The sequence below is a fragment of the Sus scrofa genome, chromosome 5, assembly GCF_000003025.6.
Source record: "Sus scrofa isolate TJ Tabasco breed Duroc chromosome 5, Sscrofa11.1, whole genome shotgun sequence".
Classification (NCBI taxonomy): Eukaryota; Metazoa; Chordata; class Mammalia; order Artiodactyla; family Suidae; genus Sus; species Sus scrofa.
In genome coordinates this window covers 62,453,847-62,470,217 of record NC_010447.5, presented here as the reverse complement: position 1 = coordinate 62,470,217, position 16,371 = coordinate 62,453,847, and the positions used below count along the sequence as shown (strand labels likewise).

The 16,371-nt window shown below is 39.9% G+C and overlaps 1 protein-coding gene across 2 annotated transcripts in view; it reads right to left on the bottom strand.

Moving 5' to 3' along the window:
- A2M (alpha-2-macroglobulin) overlaps nucleotides 1-16,371 on the bottom strand; it is a 76,763-nt gene that overhangs the window by 13,473 nt on the left and 46,919 nt on the right. For both annotated transcript variants that reach the window (XM_021092376.1, XM_013988396.2), the window contains exons 14-25: nucleotides 14,740-14,882; nucleotides 13,993-14,142; nucleotides 10,958-11,125; nucleotides 10,405-10,513; nucleotides 8,649-8,775; nucleotides 5,588-5,816; nucleotides 4,732-4,858; nucleotides 3,843-3,964; nucleotides 3,438-3,489; nucleotides 1,469-1,552; nucleotides 1,013-1,189; nucleotides 604-691 (exon numbers count right to left, since the gene is read on the bottom strand). In XM_021092376.1, the coding sequence (XP_020948035.1) occupies nucleotides 604-691; nucleotides 1,013-1,189; nucleotides 1,469-1,552; nucleotides 3,438-3,489; nucleotides 3,843-3,964; nucleotides 4,732-4,858; nucleotides 5,588-5,816; nucleotides 8,649-8,775; nucleotides 10,405-10,513; nucleotides 10,958-11,125; nucleotides 13,993-14,142; nucleotides 14,740-14,882 (1,576 nt within the window). The remainder of the gene's footprint in view (nucleotides 1-603; nucleotides 692-1,012; nucleotides 1,190-1,468; nucleotides 1,553-3,437; nucleotides 3,490-3,842; nucleotides 3,965-4,731; nucleotides 4,859-5,587; nucleotides 5,817-8,648; nucleotides 8,776-10,404; nucleotides 10,514-10,957; nucleotides 11,126-13,992; nucleotides 14,143-14,739; nucleotides 14,883-16,371) is intronic.

Here is a 16,371-nt window from a genome sequence, read left to right as displayed (position 1 = left end):
AAAAAAACAATACACGCTGAAGTTAACATGGTTTATCTGGAAGTTATATGATGTTCACTGGCTGTCTATGAAAAAACTCATGGTTATGGGAGCTATTTTAGAAAAAAGAGCTATTTCAGGAAAAATAACTTGGTGCGTTATTAACAGGATGAATATTGGGGACACATTTTTCTTTTTTTGTAGGGCCATACCCATGGCATAAGGAAGTTGCCAGGATAGGGGACGAACTGGAGCTGCAGCTCCTGGCCTGTGCCACAGCCATAGCAATGCCAGATCTGAGCTGCATCTGCAATCCATACCTGTGGATTGCAGCTTGTGGTAACACCAGATCCTTAACCCATTAAATGAGGCCAGGGATCGAACCTGCAGTCTTATGAACCTAGTCAGGTTCTTAACCCACTGAGGCACAATGGGAACTCCTGGGGACATGTTTAACACATGTGTGCTTGAATCTCAGCCTTTCTGCTTGCTACCTTGCTAGTCTTGTATAATCAACTATAGGCTTAATAATATGTGTTTGGGTTATTGGGAATATAATTTTGATAATACACATAAAAGAGTTGACACAAAAATAGGAGCTCAAAGAACCTATCTTGTCCTTACCAGGTATTGCCCTCACTTCTGCCATAGTGCTCCCCAAAGGTGCTATAGGAGCCATCGTAGTGCTTGTAGAGAAGCTGTCTCTGGTAACCTGGAATGGAAGATTCGAGAAGCAACATGACAGACTGCACATTCTGTGGCTAGAGACATTACTAAAATGCCTTGGCATCTTGTGATATTTCCTACAGATTTCTGTCATATGTAAGGAGGTTGAGTCTTACACATTTTGTTGGAGGTTGGACACTGGATAGGTCACATGAAATTAACGGTCATAGTATCCTCATTCTTGTGACCATCATAGAATGAGACATTTACATATCATGGAATCGACAAGTAACTCAAGCCTATGGGGAAATCCCTTCTATGGTGAAAACAGCACTGTGAAGTTTTCACTCACTTATTCAATACTCACCGGTGTTGAGGTAGCGAATGGCCTTGGACTTGATCTCTGCAGTCAGCTGCTGTGTTTCATTCAGGTAATCCAGAACATAGATGTTAGGAGCAAAGAGGACCATATTCTGTTCTCCACAGCCGTAGGGCATTTGGAGGAGGTTTTGTGTGTTTCTCATGGCAGAGCCTAATAAGTCTCCTAGGAAATGAGAAAGATGGGAAGTCATAAAAGCTTACAGATTGTAACCCACCAGGATCATTAAGAAGTGAATAATTAACCTAGGTAAGGACATGAATATTTTTAAGAAGGGTGAGTCTTCTAGAGACAGAAGTATGATGGGAAGCACTAAACCAGTCCAAAAAAGAAGAGAAGAAAGAAGCTAAAATTATAGTTGTTATTTTGAGAAAGTATATATGGAAAAAAATGTAGTAGACCTGGTCAACATAGTGTGATAGTCCACGAGGGCTGCAGACTCACCCAGAACTGAGAAGAAGGCACGAGCAGAGTCTTCTACCACATTTGGGGGCAGCTTCAGAGATAATTGTTCAGACGCCCCAGCATCTAGAGAAAGAAACAGATCAGCCATAATGAAAATGATTTCTGCTGTGAATCTTCCCGAAGAACTCCAAGACCTAGAGGCCAGAGCCATGCCCTGCAACCTGAACTCTTTTGGAAAAGTTGTCCCTCTTTTAGTATTCCAGCTTTTTAAAATATCCTCAACATATATGAATGGGATTCTGAGATTTCCACAACTTTTCCTTCCCCAACCATCTTTTCTCCTTGTACATAGAGTTGTACTCCAAAAGAAGGCTACATACTGACAGATGCCTGTGATGCTGTGATTCTGTTGTAGTCATCCTATGGCTAACACAAGATGGTTATCACAAGATCATATATTTAGTGTCCATTCCCAATCGCCTTACTAAACAGTTGTATGAAAAAAAAACCCTATGTATATATAAGCAAAGGAAAAATCTTCAAAAAGTTCCAGAATTCTATAATAATGCTCTGTCTTTACTTCCATCAAATTTTATCAGATATAAAAATAGTATTTTTTTTGGCCATGTGCATGGCATGTGAAAGTTCCCAGCCAGGGATTAAACCTGTATCACAGCAGTGATCTGAGCCACAGCGGTGACAATGCTGGATCCTTAACCTGATGCACCACAAGGAAACTCCCTGAAGACAGTATTTTTATGGAAGCTCTAGACATGGGGCTAGTAATGATGATGAACAGTGTTTGACTCATTGAAAAGAAATGGATTGCTTTTGATAAGCATACATTTTCTGGCATTTTAATATTGGTGAATTACATGAAGATGAAAAAGAGAAATGTAATATTTATTTTCCAATTGCATCCCATCCTCATAAGATTAATAATACAACAGTTGTCAAAGGGAATGAAGTTTCAGTTATGCAAGATGAGTAAATTCAAGAGGTCTACTGTGCAGCACAGTGCTTACAGTTAACCACACCGTATTGTATACTGAAATATTTACTAATAGGATTGATCTTCTCTTATAAAAATATAATAATAATAGAGTGGGAGGAAACTTTGGAAGTGATCTATAGGTTTATGGTATAGATCGTGGGGATGGTTTCATAGGTATATACTTATCTCCAAACTCATTAAGTCATATATATTAATTATGTATGCATTATTAATTATATTGACTACATAAGTCATGTAATTACCTTTTATCATGTAGTATAATACATAATTATGTAAAATACATACATAGTTATATGAATTATGTACACATTATTTGTATGTTAAAAAACTCTCTTACCTTAAAAAAACTTTGTAAGAAAACACATGACATAAGCAAAGCAAAAGGACAAGTTACCAAATGGAAGAAAAATATTTACAATATTAAATATTTAGACTAGACAACTCTCCACAAAGATAAAGTTATACCTTTTACTGTAAGCTTCTTTAGCCCCTTCTAGACTGCCCAATCGGGTTTTAGGTACAGGATTGGCACCAAATGAATATGCTATGACAATGTTGCAGCTATGGCAACTTTTTCTTAGGGAAATCACACAGTCCTGTCATCAAATACGGTTAGCTATGCAAAACTCAGTGCTGAGATGGCCTGAATCCAGCTACCCATGTGTTGTTTTAAATATCCAAGAAAGGCGCTTCTCTGGCAATATTCATTTTGATTCTACCCACTTTCTACCTATAACCACATCATACACTGGTCAGAAAGACATTTTGATGTTTGCACCGACCCCGAAGAAATAAAGATCTAGGGATGGTCTCTTAATCAAATTACTTGCCTTCTCTAAGAACCAGTTTCCTCACTTACCAAGTGGGTTGATGATTCTCCGGGTCCTAACTTACCTTATAGGCAAAGTATACATAAAATTCTTTGAACTTCAAATATTATACCAACTTTGGTTAATGTTATTTTAATTACTAATTATGAGAGGTGAGTCTTACCTGATGGACAAAGCAGGGAGTTGAATGTTACTTCCTTCTCTAGTCCTTCAGGCTTTAGGTGGGAAAAACAGAAAAGTTAACAGAGGGAAAGGACTGACTTTCAAGACATGTGTGTTGATAGGGGAACTATAGGATTCTTGACAGTGAAGACAAGAATTGGAACTGATTTTCAAATGTGTTATATAAAAAAATTCTCGAAGTGTAGGCAATAGGAAGGAGAGAGGTTCATGAATGAGAAAGGGAGGGGAAATTAGGAAGTTAAGTGGGGGTGGAGAGAATCATATTGTGAAATATACCATGACCATATGTTATTTAGCCATTTTTACCTAAAAGTTGGAGCCCCGATTAGATTCACTACTGTTTTCTTGACTCATTGTGACCCATCAAATGGGAAGGCTTACTTACTTCAACCAACAGGGACTTGATGATTGTGTCCTTCCTTCCATATTCGGGGACCATAGCCGCCTCAGTCCCACACAGCTCTTGAGACGACAGTGCCTCTGCAGTCACTGTGAAATTCACCTTCTCTGAAAAAAGGGGCCAACAGGGATGAGCATCATCTCCCGCTTTCTCAATGCCGCCAAACCCGACAATTTATAAATATGTAAATCTTTGTGACCTGTTTTTTTTTTTTTTTTTTTTGGTGGTTGTTCTATAAAAACATAGGAGCATGAATGAAAGCAACGTAATCTAGAGGCTAATGATTCTGAGAATCCAAGATCCTAGAATGAAAGACAAAGGAAAACAATTCTACCCTCTGATGGGGAGAATCTTTGCCTGGATAAGGATTCAATAGATAGATACAATCTTTTTTTTTTAAATAATTTGAGGTTTTTTAATAATAACATAGAGGCTTTCATTATTATTATCTCTATATTTTTTTTAGTGCCAACAAAAGCCAACCTTAGATTTGTAATTAATATAGTTAGGAAACCCACAAGAAATGGATGCACTGAGCTATAGGGGACTCCCTTTTATGTTTATGATTATTATCTCATATAGAATAATTCTTGGGAATTTCATGACATTGTTTTTTTTCATTTAGAATGATTTTTATTTTTTCCATTATAGCTAGTTTACAGTGTTCTGTCAGTTTTCTACTGTACAGCGACAGATGATTGAATTAAGAAGATGTATATATACACAATGGAATACTATTCAGCCATAAAAAAGAACAAAATAATGCCATTTCCAGCAACATGGATGGAACTAGACACTCTTCTACTAAGTGAAGTAAGTTAGAAAGAGATACAATCTTTGAATAGAGAATTGCTTCTAAGAGACTCTCTCTCACCTAATGATTTTGGGGTTACTGCCCAGGACACAGTTTGCCGGCCATTCCCACAGATGCAGTGGGCCTTTTCTTCCTTCTCTTCTGGGACAGCTAGGAATGCAGGAGAGTCCATCAGGTGCACACTGACCTGAAAACACAGGCGATACAAAGAGAAAATAGACCAGAGGGAGAGGGGACCAATGGGAGAATGGCTTGAAATAAAGCACGTTGGGGGATTGGTTAGATTTCAGGTTGCCTCATATAGAAGGTGATGTAAACAAAGACCTCATCTTATATCACCTTACGTGGATCTGGCATCTGAATATTAGTGTTTTGGGATAATTTGCTTTTTGTGTGTGGCAGGAACAGAGGTAAGGAGATGTCATGATGATATCTTTGTTGCCTGTGGGAGCTCTGCTCCTTGGCCTAGGGTCTTGACTCCCAGCAGAGTCTACAAGACTTATAACCAGTTATGTTTCAGCAGAAGTAAGATGTACCTAAATAACTTTAAAAATAAAGTTTAATATAATTAATCATATATGAAAAGTTAAATGTATGGGAATGTAGAGGTTGAAACCTTAGGAGAAGACATGAGCATCAGCATATTGGTTTTTGCTGTTCCTGTCAGAAATCTTCCTACTACACAAACTTCCTAACTTTAAAGGCTTATGATAAGGGTCAGAAACTTGTGTTAAGTTACAATACAGTATTTGGAGATATCAGCAACCATAATCATACAACATATGAATATCTCTGATGCTGCTATCCCCTGGTGAGCCCGTTTTATACATAGGAGTTGGTCAGTATCCCCAGGAATGCAACATTTAATTTCCTTGACTATTACGGTGTGCTCAGTTTAGTAAAGAGAGGTCCTTACCCGGATGCATTTGGGAAGGTAGTTGAACACAGTGGCCTTGAGCGTGAAGCCCTCTCCACGGATCACTGAGTAGGGCATTGTGAGCTCCACAAAGAATGGCTGGAAGGCTTGGAGAGAGGCAGTCGGAGAGAGACCAAGTCCAATGTCACTGGCCAGGCAGAGGGCCCCTGCTTTCCACTCAGTGATGGTATCGGGGATGGTCACTTCTATTTCAGCCACACCCGAGTCGCTGCGGAGGATGGCAGTGTGATGAACAAAGAGTAAGCAGTTAAAGACAGGCATACCCATTTCATGGCACTTGGGTTTATTGTGCTTTAATGGTACTGCATATTTTACAGATTGAAGGTTTGTGGCACCCTTGCATCAAACAGGTCTTTTGGTGCCATTTTTTCCCCTTTCTCTTCTTTTCTTTCCCTTTCTTTATGGTCACACCCACGGCATATGGAAATTCTCTGGGCCAGGGATCAAACCCATGCCACAGCTGTGACCTACCACAGTGGCAACTGTGGCAGCTCTGTCAACAAGAGATCCTTTAATCCACTGCACTGGCCTGGGGATTGAACTCACACCTTTGCAGCGACTCCACCCGCTGCTGATGGATTCTTAACCCACTGCACCATGGTGGGCACTCCAGTGACATTTTTCCAAATCCATTTTCCAAGACATGCTTACTTCATGTCTTGATGTTGCATTTTGGAATTCCCCAATATCAAACTTTTAAATTATTATTCTATTTGTTATGGTGATCTGTGATCAGTAATATTTGGTGTTATTACTCTAATTGTTTTGGGGTGCCATGAACTGTGCATGTATAAGACGGCAAATTTCACAGATAAATGTTGTGTGTGTTCTGACTGCCCTACTTCAGAGCTGTGCCTGTGCATAATCTACTCTGCCTGGGCTCTATAAATGGAACAGAGCTTAGATGACTGCACATCTGTTTACAGCATGGTTTACTGAATATTTTAAGTCCACTGCTGAGACCTACTACTCAGAAAGAAAAGATTCCTTTCCAAATATTGCTGCTCATTGACAATGCACCTGGTTACCTGAGAGCTCTGATGGAGGCATACGATGAGATTAATATTGTTTTCATGCCTGCCAACACAGAGCCATTCTGCAGCCCACAGAACAAGGAGTAATTTTGACTTTCAAGTCTTATTATTTGAGAAATACATTTTGTAAGGTTATAGCTTACCTTTTGTAAGGTTATACATTTTGTAAGGTCATACATTTTGTAAGGTTATACATTTTGTAAGGTTACAGCAATTCTTCTGATAGATCTGGGTACATAAATTGTAAACCTTCTGGAAAGGATTTACCATTCTAGATGTCATTAAGAACATTCATGATTCATGGGAAGAGGTCAAAACATCAAGATTAATAGAAGTTTGGAAGAAGCTGATCTCATCCCTCACAGATGGCTTTGAGGGGTTCAAGACTTTAGTAGAGGAAGTAACAACATACGGTGGAAATAGCAAGAAAACTAGAATTAGAAGCGAAGCCTGAAGATATGACTGAATTGCTGCAATCTCATGATAAAACTTTCATGGATGAGAGTTGTTTCTTATGGTTGAGCAAACTAAGTGGTTTCCTGAGATGGAATCTATTCCTGGTGAAGATGCTCTGAAGATTATTGGAAAGACAACAAAGGATTTAGAACATTACATAAACTTAGTTGACAAAGTAGTAGCAAAGTTTAAGAGGATTAAATCCAATTTTGAAAGAAGTTCTACTGGGTAAAATGCTATCAAAACCCACTGACTGCTATGGATAATTGTTCGTGAAAGGAAAAGTTAAACCAATGTGGCAAACTTCATTGCTATCTTGTTTTAAGAAATTACCACTGCCACCCCAACTTTCAGCAACCACCACCCCGGTCTGTCAGCAGCCATCAACGTGGAAGAAGATCCTCTACTAGCAAAAAGATTATGACTTGCTGAAGGCTCAGATGATGGTTAGCATTTTATAGCAATAAAGTATTTTTTGGATTAAGGTATGTATGTTTTGGAAAAACATAATGCTGCTGCACACTTAATAGACTACAGTGTAAATGTAACTTTTCTACGTACTGGGTCGTAAAAAAATTCGTATGGCTTGTTTTATTGTGATACTCCTTTTATTAGGATGGTCTGCAACAAAATCTGCAACATCTTTGAGGTGTGTCTGTAAATTTTTTCTAGGAAGAGAACCCTATAAATTCTATTGTCACGACTTGAATGTACTCAGTAGAAATCCCAATAATGGAGAGTATAATCAAGGTTTGAAATGCGAATGTGCAAGTCCTTTTTTTCCAACTCTGTTTTCAATTCTAGTCTGTATCAGAATCTCCTATACATATATGGTTGTAGTAAAATCTGTTATAGACAATGTAATTGTAAACGAAATATGTAATTTTAGATTGTTCTTAATTTTTCTCTCTAAAATACTGTTCCAGAGGGAAGGTTTATCTTTTTTTTTTTTTACTTTTTAGGGCCACACCCATGGCATAGGGAGGTTCCTAGGATAGGGGTACAATCAGAGCTGTGTGTAGCTGCCCGCCTGCGACACAGCCACAGCCACAGCCAACGCTAGATTGGAGCCTCATCTGTGATCTACATCACAGCTCATGGCAGCACTGGATCCTTAACCCACTGAGAAAGGCCAGGGATCGAACTCACAACCTCATGGTTCCTAGTAGGATTCCTTTCTGCTGCACCATGACGGGAACTTCAGGTTTATCCTTTTTAATTCTACTGTTATTGTATATAGGTGGCTTGACTGATTCTGTGCTTAATTCAGGACTGCTGATCAAGGAAGGATCTCCTATAGCTGTTACTCTGCAGTGCTTGGTTATATTTAGTCCTTACGAGCATCTTCTGGAAATCTCAGAATTAAATTTGTGCCAAATTTCTGCTACAATTACATTAGTGAGATGTCATTATAGGGGTATGATGTTCAACCACTTCCGAATACAGCAACGTGCCTAACAGGCATATTTGTGTATTGAAAAATTAGCTAAGAATTGAAAATTGTGAGGAATCTATATTGTTGCCCCTTATATGAAAGAGAAGTTACTCACTTTACGGGCACCAACTCCCAGATCCACGTCTCAGGGAAGTACTTGCGCACAGTCTCCGTGGCGAGAGGCTCTGATATGCGTACCATGTTCATGAGGGCATGGCCTCCTCTATCCATTTCCGCTAAGGCTATGGAGGAGACAGAAACGATAAAGATTAAGCTTATGAGAGATTGTATAAGAAGTGCTACAAAAGAAATAGGGTGATGGAATAGATGGGAACCAGGAGAGGACACCGTGGTAGGAAGCTTTCCAGGGAAAGCGTCTTTGAGGAGGTGATATTTTAGGTAAATTCTGAAGTATTAGAATAATAGTTAGAATAGAATAATAATAACAATTAGAATAATGAAGTATTAGAATAACAATTAGGAGTGAGCTGGGGGAGGAGAAGCCCCAGCTGAGACTTGGAGACCTAGAGACAGAAAGGGTCTTGAGTTGACAGTGGAGCAGAAAGGAGGCTGGGTCCACCGCACAGAATACGGAGCGGTGCGTGTTATGAGGTGGGGTCGGGATGTGGTCCTTCCCCTGTGGGGGCAAAGAAAAACTGTACCCAGACATTATGACAGTGCCTTTGAGAAACAATCTATAGGTGTGAAAGGACCAAGAAGTAAAAAAACGTCTTTATTCCCAAAGGTGTCAGAAGATCAGTTAGGATCTCTCACCCTCTTTACCTTCTGTTAATGGTGTGCTGGTAAATATTTAACAACCAGCATCTTGGGAAAAATCTGGGGCATCTCAACTCTTGCACATACATAAATTCACTACAAATCTTACTGATAGAGGATTAAAGAATGTAATTTATAAATAATCATAAAAATACGCATGTTCTTTATTTGAGTTATGGAACAGTCAACTGATTCTCACTGAATATTTTCCGTGCTTTTTGATTAATTGTTTTTTGTTTATGCAACACTTATTCATCCATGTTTTGGCAATATCAGACTATAAATACATAAATGCTTGATTGTTATGTGATTCATCAAAGAAGCAACCCATATCATTGACAAATGAGTGTGATTTCTTTTTATTTTTCTCTTGTTGGGGCCACAGGCGCAGCATAGGGAAGTTCCCAGGCTGGGGGTTGAATCAGAGCTACAGCTGCCCACCACAGCCACTGCAACGCCAGATCTGAGCTTCATCCGTGACCTACACCACAGCTCACGGCTACGCTGGATCCTTAACCCACTGAGTGAAGCCAGGGATGGAACCCACGTCCCATGAACACTATTTGGGGCCATTACTGCTGAGGTACGACAGGAACTCTCGAAATGAGTGTGATTTCAATACGAATATTGGCTGATGTGTTGGGGAAGTTAAAGAGCTTCTGTACTTGACTGTAGAGAAGAGAGTCCCAATTTGTGAACATTTCTATTTCTGTTTGCACTGATCCTATGCCTGGAAACTTTCTCTTCCCTTTTAAACTCCACACATCTCCATTTACTGGAAGCAGATTCTTTATGAATGACTTTCTTGATTCCTCAATCAGAATCAGTCCTTTCTTTTATTCTTCAGATCTGCACTGTCTCATAGCACTTTTTACAATCTGCCCCGTGTTCTTTCCAGCTTTGCAGATGTGGGAACTGGACACGATCAGAATTTTTTGGTTTGTCTCGCTATGTGTCCTTGAGCAAGAACCTTAATATATCTGAATCATAAGTTGTTTTTGGTTAATTTTAATCATATTTTAAAAAAGAATTATTTTATTTGGTTCAAGATATTAGACAACTAGTTTTTACTATTATTATTATTTTATTTTTACCTGGAGAAGCTAGTAGCCTTCGAGATGTCTGCATTTCATATAATGGAAGTGGTGAACATATTTTGGGTTTATGAATCTTGGTGTTGGTAAATACCCTTAAGCCCATATCCTGTAAAGAAATTATCATGAATCAGTGCATAAGTATTATAAAATCTGTCTAGACACATACTTTTCATTGAGTCTAACAAATAATCCCATTAGGTTAATATAAAACTTTTAATGTTCACATGACTAGAAAGGAAATTGATAGAGGGGTAATTTCATTCTGTTTTAAGGAATCTTTCAGCAGTGATTATTTTATGTATGTGATATTTATAAATATCACAAGGCAATGAATTTTGGTAAAAAGAAAGAAAAAAAACTTTCCTACTTGTCCCTAAAGTTCTGGTCTTAGCTCTGTTGCTATTAGCAGATCTGCTACTGTTGGTGACCTTGGAGATGTCACTTGCCCTCTCTATGTCCCATTATCCTCATCTATGATATAGAAGTATTTTTTTCATATATAATACTTTGTGAACTTAAGAACTGACCATCAACAGCATAAAGGACTTACCTGTAGGAAGCTATAGACATCTTTTTCATTCGTATTTGATACTGGGGAATACATGATCCCATTGATATAGACATTATGCTGACTGATGCAATCTTCATTATCTTCCTCCTGTTGATTTAAACTCTCAGGGAAACTGTTGAGGTCCTTTACTGGTAGCAGGTTATAAACCTGTGCAAATGCAAAGGATGAAAGGATACACTTATTTGTGGCTTATTTTTCTTAAGTGCAAAGAGAAATGAAAAGAATAATCACTACCAGTCTTTCTTTGAGTGGCTCCATCGGATAATTTATAGAGAAGATGATTTTGAAGAAGTTTAATAACTTTAGGAAAGAAATAAATAAAATGTTCCAATCTAAGTACTCGAGGATCATAATACTTTGTTATACAGTTCAGAGGCAAACCCTGACTCTGAATGAAAAAACAAAAACCTTAATTAAGAGTAATTGAGCTCTGCTATATTGGAGACATTGTGTAATGCTTTGGGATGATAGAACGAATAGTTTCATCTCTGCATTGTGGTTAGCAACTGACTTAGCGTCTAACAAAGTAAATGGATGCATGTTCAAAACAGGCACGTGATATGCGCACTGTGGTATATGGAATGACTGGCCAACAGGGACCTGCTGTATAGCGCAGGGAAATCTTCCCAATATTCTATGATCATCTATAGGGGAAAAGAATCTGAAAAGAATGGATGTGTATTTATGTATAGCTGAATCACTTTGTTATACAGCAGAAACTGTCACAACATTGTAAATCAACTGTACTTCAATAAACCTTAAAAAAAAAGCAGGCACAGGGAGAAGTATGCATCCTCTATCAAGGTCAGTATACTATTTTCTTAGGTATTATTCATAGGAACAAAATGCTCCAAATCTTTGTAAAATAAGTAAAACTTATTATTTTTAGTATTCAGTAGAATACTGAAAATAAGACTTTCAAATCACTTACACAGGAAGAACAAGACGAACAAAAAAATCCCATAGGTGCACTGTATTTTGTAGGGGTTCAAAATTTGGCAAGAATAGATCAGAAAAATGAGTAGCACGATGAAATCACTTTCTCAAAGACAGTTTCCTCTTGCCATTTTCCATCTCCTCTGCTTCATTTTTGTCCAAAGCAAATAATTATTCTGTGTTTTACCCACTCATGGAAAATGCATGGATTTTTGTCTTTCTAGTAGTTCACTACAAGATTCCCCAGAACACAGCAAGCACTAAATAAGCATGCACTGAATGACTGACACACTACTAGATGCAAAGCATTTCATTAGTGAAATATTATCAAGGGTAATACCTGAGAGCGTCTCCTTTATTATTAATAAATTGATAAAATTCTCTGCCTTATTCATCCATCAAGGTTATTATAATTAAAAAATTTGAGAACTATACAATTATATTATACAAACATAAAACATTAATGTTAGTTTCCCACATATGCCCTTCCTTCCTCTATGTACTTAATATTTCCTTTAAAAGTGTTTGAATATTGCTAATTAAAAAATTGGAGGAGTTCCCGTCGTGGCGCAGTAGTTAACGAATCCAACTAGGAACCATGAGGTTGCGGGTTCGGTCCCTGCCCTTGCTCAGTGGGTTAACGATCCGGCGTTGCCGTGAGCTGTGGTGTAGGTTGCACACGCAGCTCGGATCCCGCGTTGCTGTGGCTCTGGCGTAGGCCGGTGGCTACAGCTCCGATTCAACCCCTAGCCTGGGAACCTCCATATGCCGCGGGAGCGGCCCAAGAAATAGCAACAACAACAACAAAAAGACAAAAGACAAAAAAAAAAAAAAAAAAAAAAACCATTGGAAGGACAAAAAGTAAGAGATATTTTCTTATAAATGTCTCTTTTAGGGAAGTAAAAACATACCTTTCCCTTCATAAAATTTTGATAGTCAAAAATAACCTCAGTAAGAGATTATTCCAATTGGCCTCATTAAAAATTTGAAGAAATGAGCAAACTAATATTAGTACAATTTAAGAAGTTTCTCGTTGTTACACTCAGCATACTCTTCTGCTATTTTCCCTACTAACCCGGCATTTTTTTTTTTTTTTTTTTTTTTTTTTTTTTTGTCTAGGGCCGCTTCCCACGGCATGTGGAGATTCCCAGGCTAGGGGTCTAATCAGAGCTGTAGCCACCAGCCTACACCAGAGCCACAGCAACGTGGGATCCGAGCCACGTCTGCGACCTATACCACAGCTCACGGCAATGCCGGATCCTTAACCCACTGAGCAAGGCCAGGGATCAAACCTGCAACCTCATGGTTCCCAGTCAGATTCGTAACCACTGTGCCACAATGGGAACTCCCAACCCGGTATTTTTAAAAGGTTTCATTTATCATCTAGTAATTAAATTTTCCTAATTTTTATTCATCAGAGACAATACAGCTCTACCTTCAGAAACTGTGTTTATCTTGGGACTGCAGTGTTTCAACTGGTATAGTTCCTATAAAAATAAAAATTTGATATTTTGCCTGGCTTGTGCAGTCTTAGTGCAGGTGTATGTACCACTTTTGTTAAACTTTTTGAAATACTGAGCTAGTTGGAAAATGCCTATTACTGGAGTCCCCATCGTGGCTCAGCAGAAATGAATCTGACTAGCATCCATGAGGACATAGGTTCAATCCCTGGCCTTGGGTTAAGGATCTGGCATTCCTGTGAGCTGTGGTGTGTCACAGATGTGCTCAGATCCCACTTTGCTGCGGCTGTGGTGTAGGCCAGCAGCTACAGCTGCAATTCCGCCCCTAGTCTGGGAACCTCCATATGCCCCGGGTACAGCCCTAAAAAGACCCCCCAAAAAAGCCCATTATTGGTTTCATGAAGCTCTAAGACTTCAGGGATTTTGGATGGTGCATGATTTATACATATGTATGCGTATGTAACATCTTCCTCACCAAACAAAAGTGCACATGAAAGAGCTCATTACTACTAACTCCTAGATAAATATAATTTTAACAAGTCCTATTCCACTCAGGTTTCTCCTTGCTCTGAGTCCCCTGCGTGGCCCTTCCTGATGCCTGGGGCTGACAGAACTCACCGTGGTGGGGGAAAGCTCGGCCTCGGGTTTCAGGAGCAGCACACTCTGGTCCACAGCGCGGAGGCCGCAGAGGGACTTAGGGGAAGCGGTGACTTGCAGGTGGGCGTGGGACCCCGGGAGACCTTGTGCTGGGTTGAAGTGCAAACCCACCTGTGGAATTGGGGACCAAGTCAGAGAAACAAATTTCCTGATTTACCCGTGCATTCACCAGTATCTCCTGAGTGTTCCTCACGTTCAACGTATAATCACTTTTCTGACTTCGTGATAGTTGGCACCAGATGAGTCTTGAGACTTTTTGTCCCCTCCGCACCCCTCCGATTCGGAGGAATCAGTCGAGCCAGGAGAACGATATCTATTTTTATAAATTATTAAATTTAAGACACCGTCTTTTACCTTGGCTACTTGATGAGGTGTTCATTAACTGGGTGGAATGCAAATGACTCTAGAGGCTCTTGTATTTTTCTTTTGGCTCTTCTACAGTCTTACGAACTTGGTTACATATTTCCCAACATATCATCATAGAAGAAGGTGCTCTGAACCGTACCATGTGGTAAGAGACAACTCATGAGAATTTTGCCCTAGGAGTCAAGTGACATGGCCTCTTAGGGTGACTCTGCCATCACTTTGCTGAAAAATCTCCGGGGAATTTACGTCTTTGGGCCTCAATGCTCTCAAGTAGAAAATAATTGATAGGAAGAGTAACTTCTCATTTGAAATGTTGAAAATCGTATGAGATAAAACACCCACCTTGTTGGGCAGACAGTTTTCAACCTCATATTTTGCAGAATCCCCAACCACTTCCCCGTCGGGTAAAATGGCATAGATGAGCAGCCGAGCGATGGGAGCGAGGTCTGCCTCCACGGGGAATGACAAGGAAAAAGAGCCTTTCACTGGAAAGAGATTGAGGAAGTGGTCGTGAGTTAGACTGTTCAGGGTTGAAATGATGTTTTTGTGTTGTACAAAGCCATGTGGGGAGCCTGGTGTCGTTAATGCTCGTTTCTATTAGTAGGTATAACAGATATAAGAAAAAGTAGCTGCCGGAGTTCCCATCGTGGCTTAGCGGTTAACGAACCCGACTAGCAACCATGAGGACTCGGGTTCGATCCCTGGCCTTGCTCATTGGGTTAAGGATCTGGCATTGCTGTGAGCTGTGGTGTAGGTCGCAGACGCAGCTCAGATCCAGAGTTGCTCTGGCTGTGGTGCAGGCTGGCGGCTGCAGCTCTGAATGGAGCCCTAGCCTGGGAAGCTCCATATGCCACAGGTGTGGCCCTAAAAGACCAAAAAAAAAAAAAGAAGGAAAAAAGAAAAAGAAAAAGCTGTAGTAAATGTTCTATCTCTAAGAACCCTGGCTTAAAAAAAAACAACTTGGATTCCCATCGTGGCACAGTGGAAACAAATCCTACTAGGAACCATGAGGTTGTGGGTTTAATCCTTGGCCTCGCCCAGTGGGTTAAGGATCTGGTGTTGCTGTGGCTGTGATGTAGGTCAGCAGCTACAGCTTTGATTCAACTCCTAGCCTGAGAACCTCCATATGCCGAGGGCGCGGCCCTCAAAAGACAAAAGGCAAAAAATAAAAAAACCAAAAAAGCAAAACACCAACCTTATCACTATCCTCTCTTCTCTCAAAATCACATAATGATAACTCCCCAATTTTCATTTCTTTTTTTTTGTCTTTTTGCCATTTCTAGGGCCACTTCTGGCGGCATATGGAGGTTCCCAGGCTAGGGGTCCAATCGGAGCTGTAGCCACCGGCCTATGCCAGAGCCACAGCAACGTGGGATCCGAGCAGCATCTGCAACCTACACCACAGCTCACGGCAATGCTGGAGCCTTAACCCACTGAGCAAGGCCAGGGATCGAACCCGCAACCTCATGGTTCCTAGTCGGATTCGTTAACCACTGCACCACGAAGGGAACTCCTACTCCCCAATTTTCAGTTTGAGTTCATCTATACAGTACTGATGTTATCTAAGGATGTGGAGATACCCACGTGGCTACCATTTGATCTAGACTTCACACTGGAGGGAAGGAGAACTTGAAGTTTTGAAATATGATAGTAAGAGTTTAACCTTCATGTCCCCTTTAACTGTCTATGAACCAAATATCTAGTCTTTCTTCCTAAGAGGAGTTCTGTGCTCCTTTGAAAGTTCTTTTTTGATGTCTGTGTAGATTCTTTGGAAGTTGCCTGAAATGTCTCTGAGTCTACCACCGTGCTTTTCTGTTGCTACAAAGAAGGAACTAAAGAGAAGTTCACCGATAGTTTTCTTATAAGGGGTCTTTTAGACTCCCTTAGGATAGGAGAAATCTTCAGAGGTTTATACTGTTCCACATTTGTTCCTGGGGAGAGTCCAGTTCAATGGTGGGAGTATCTAGTTTACCA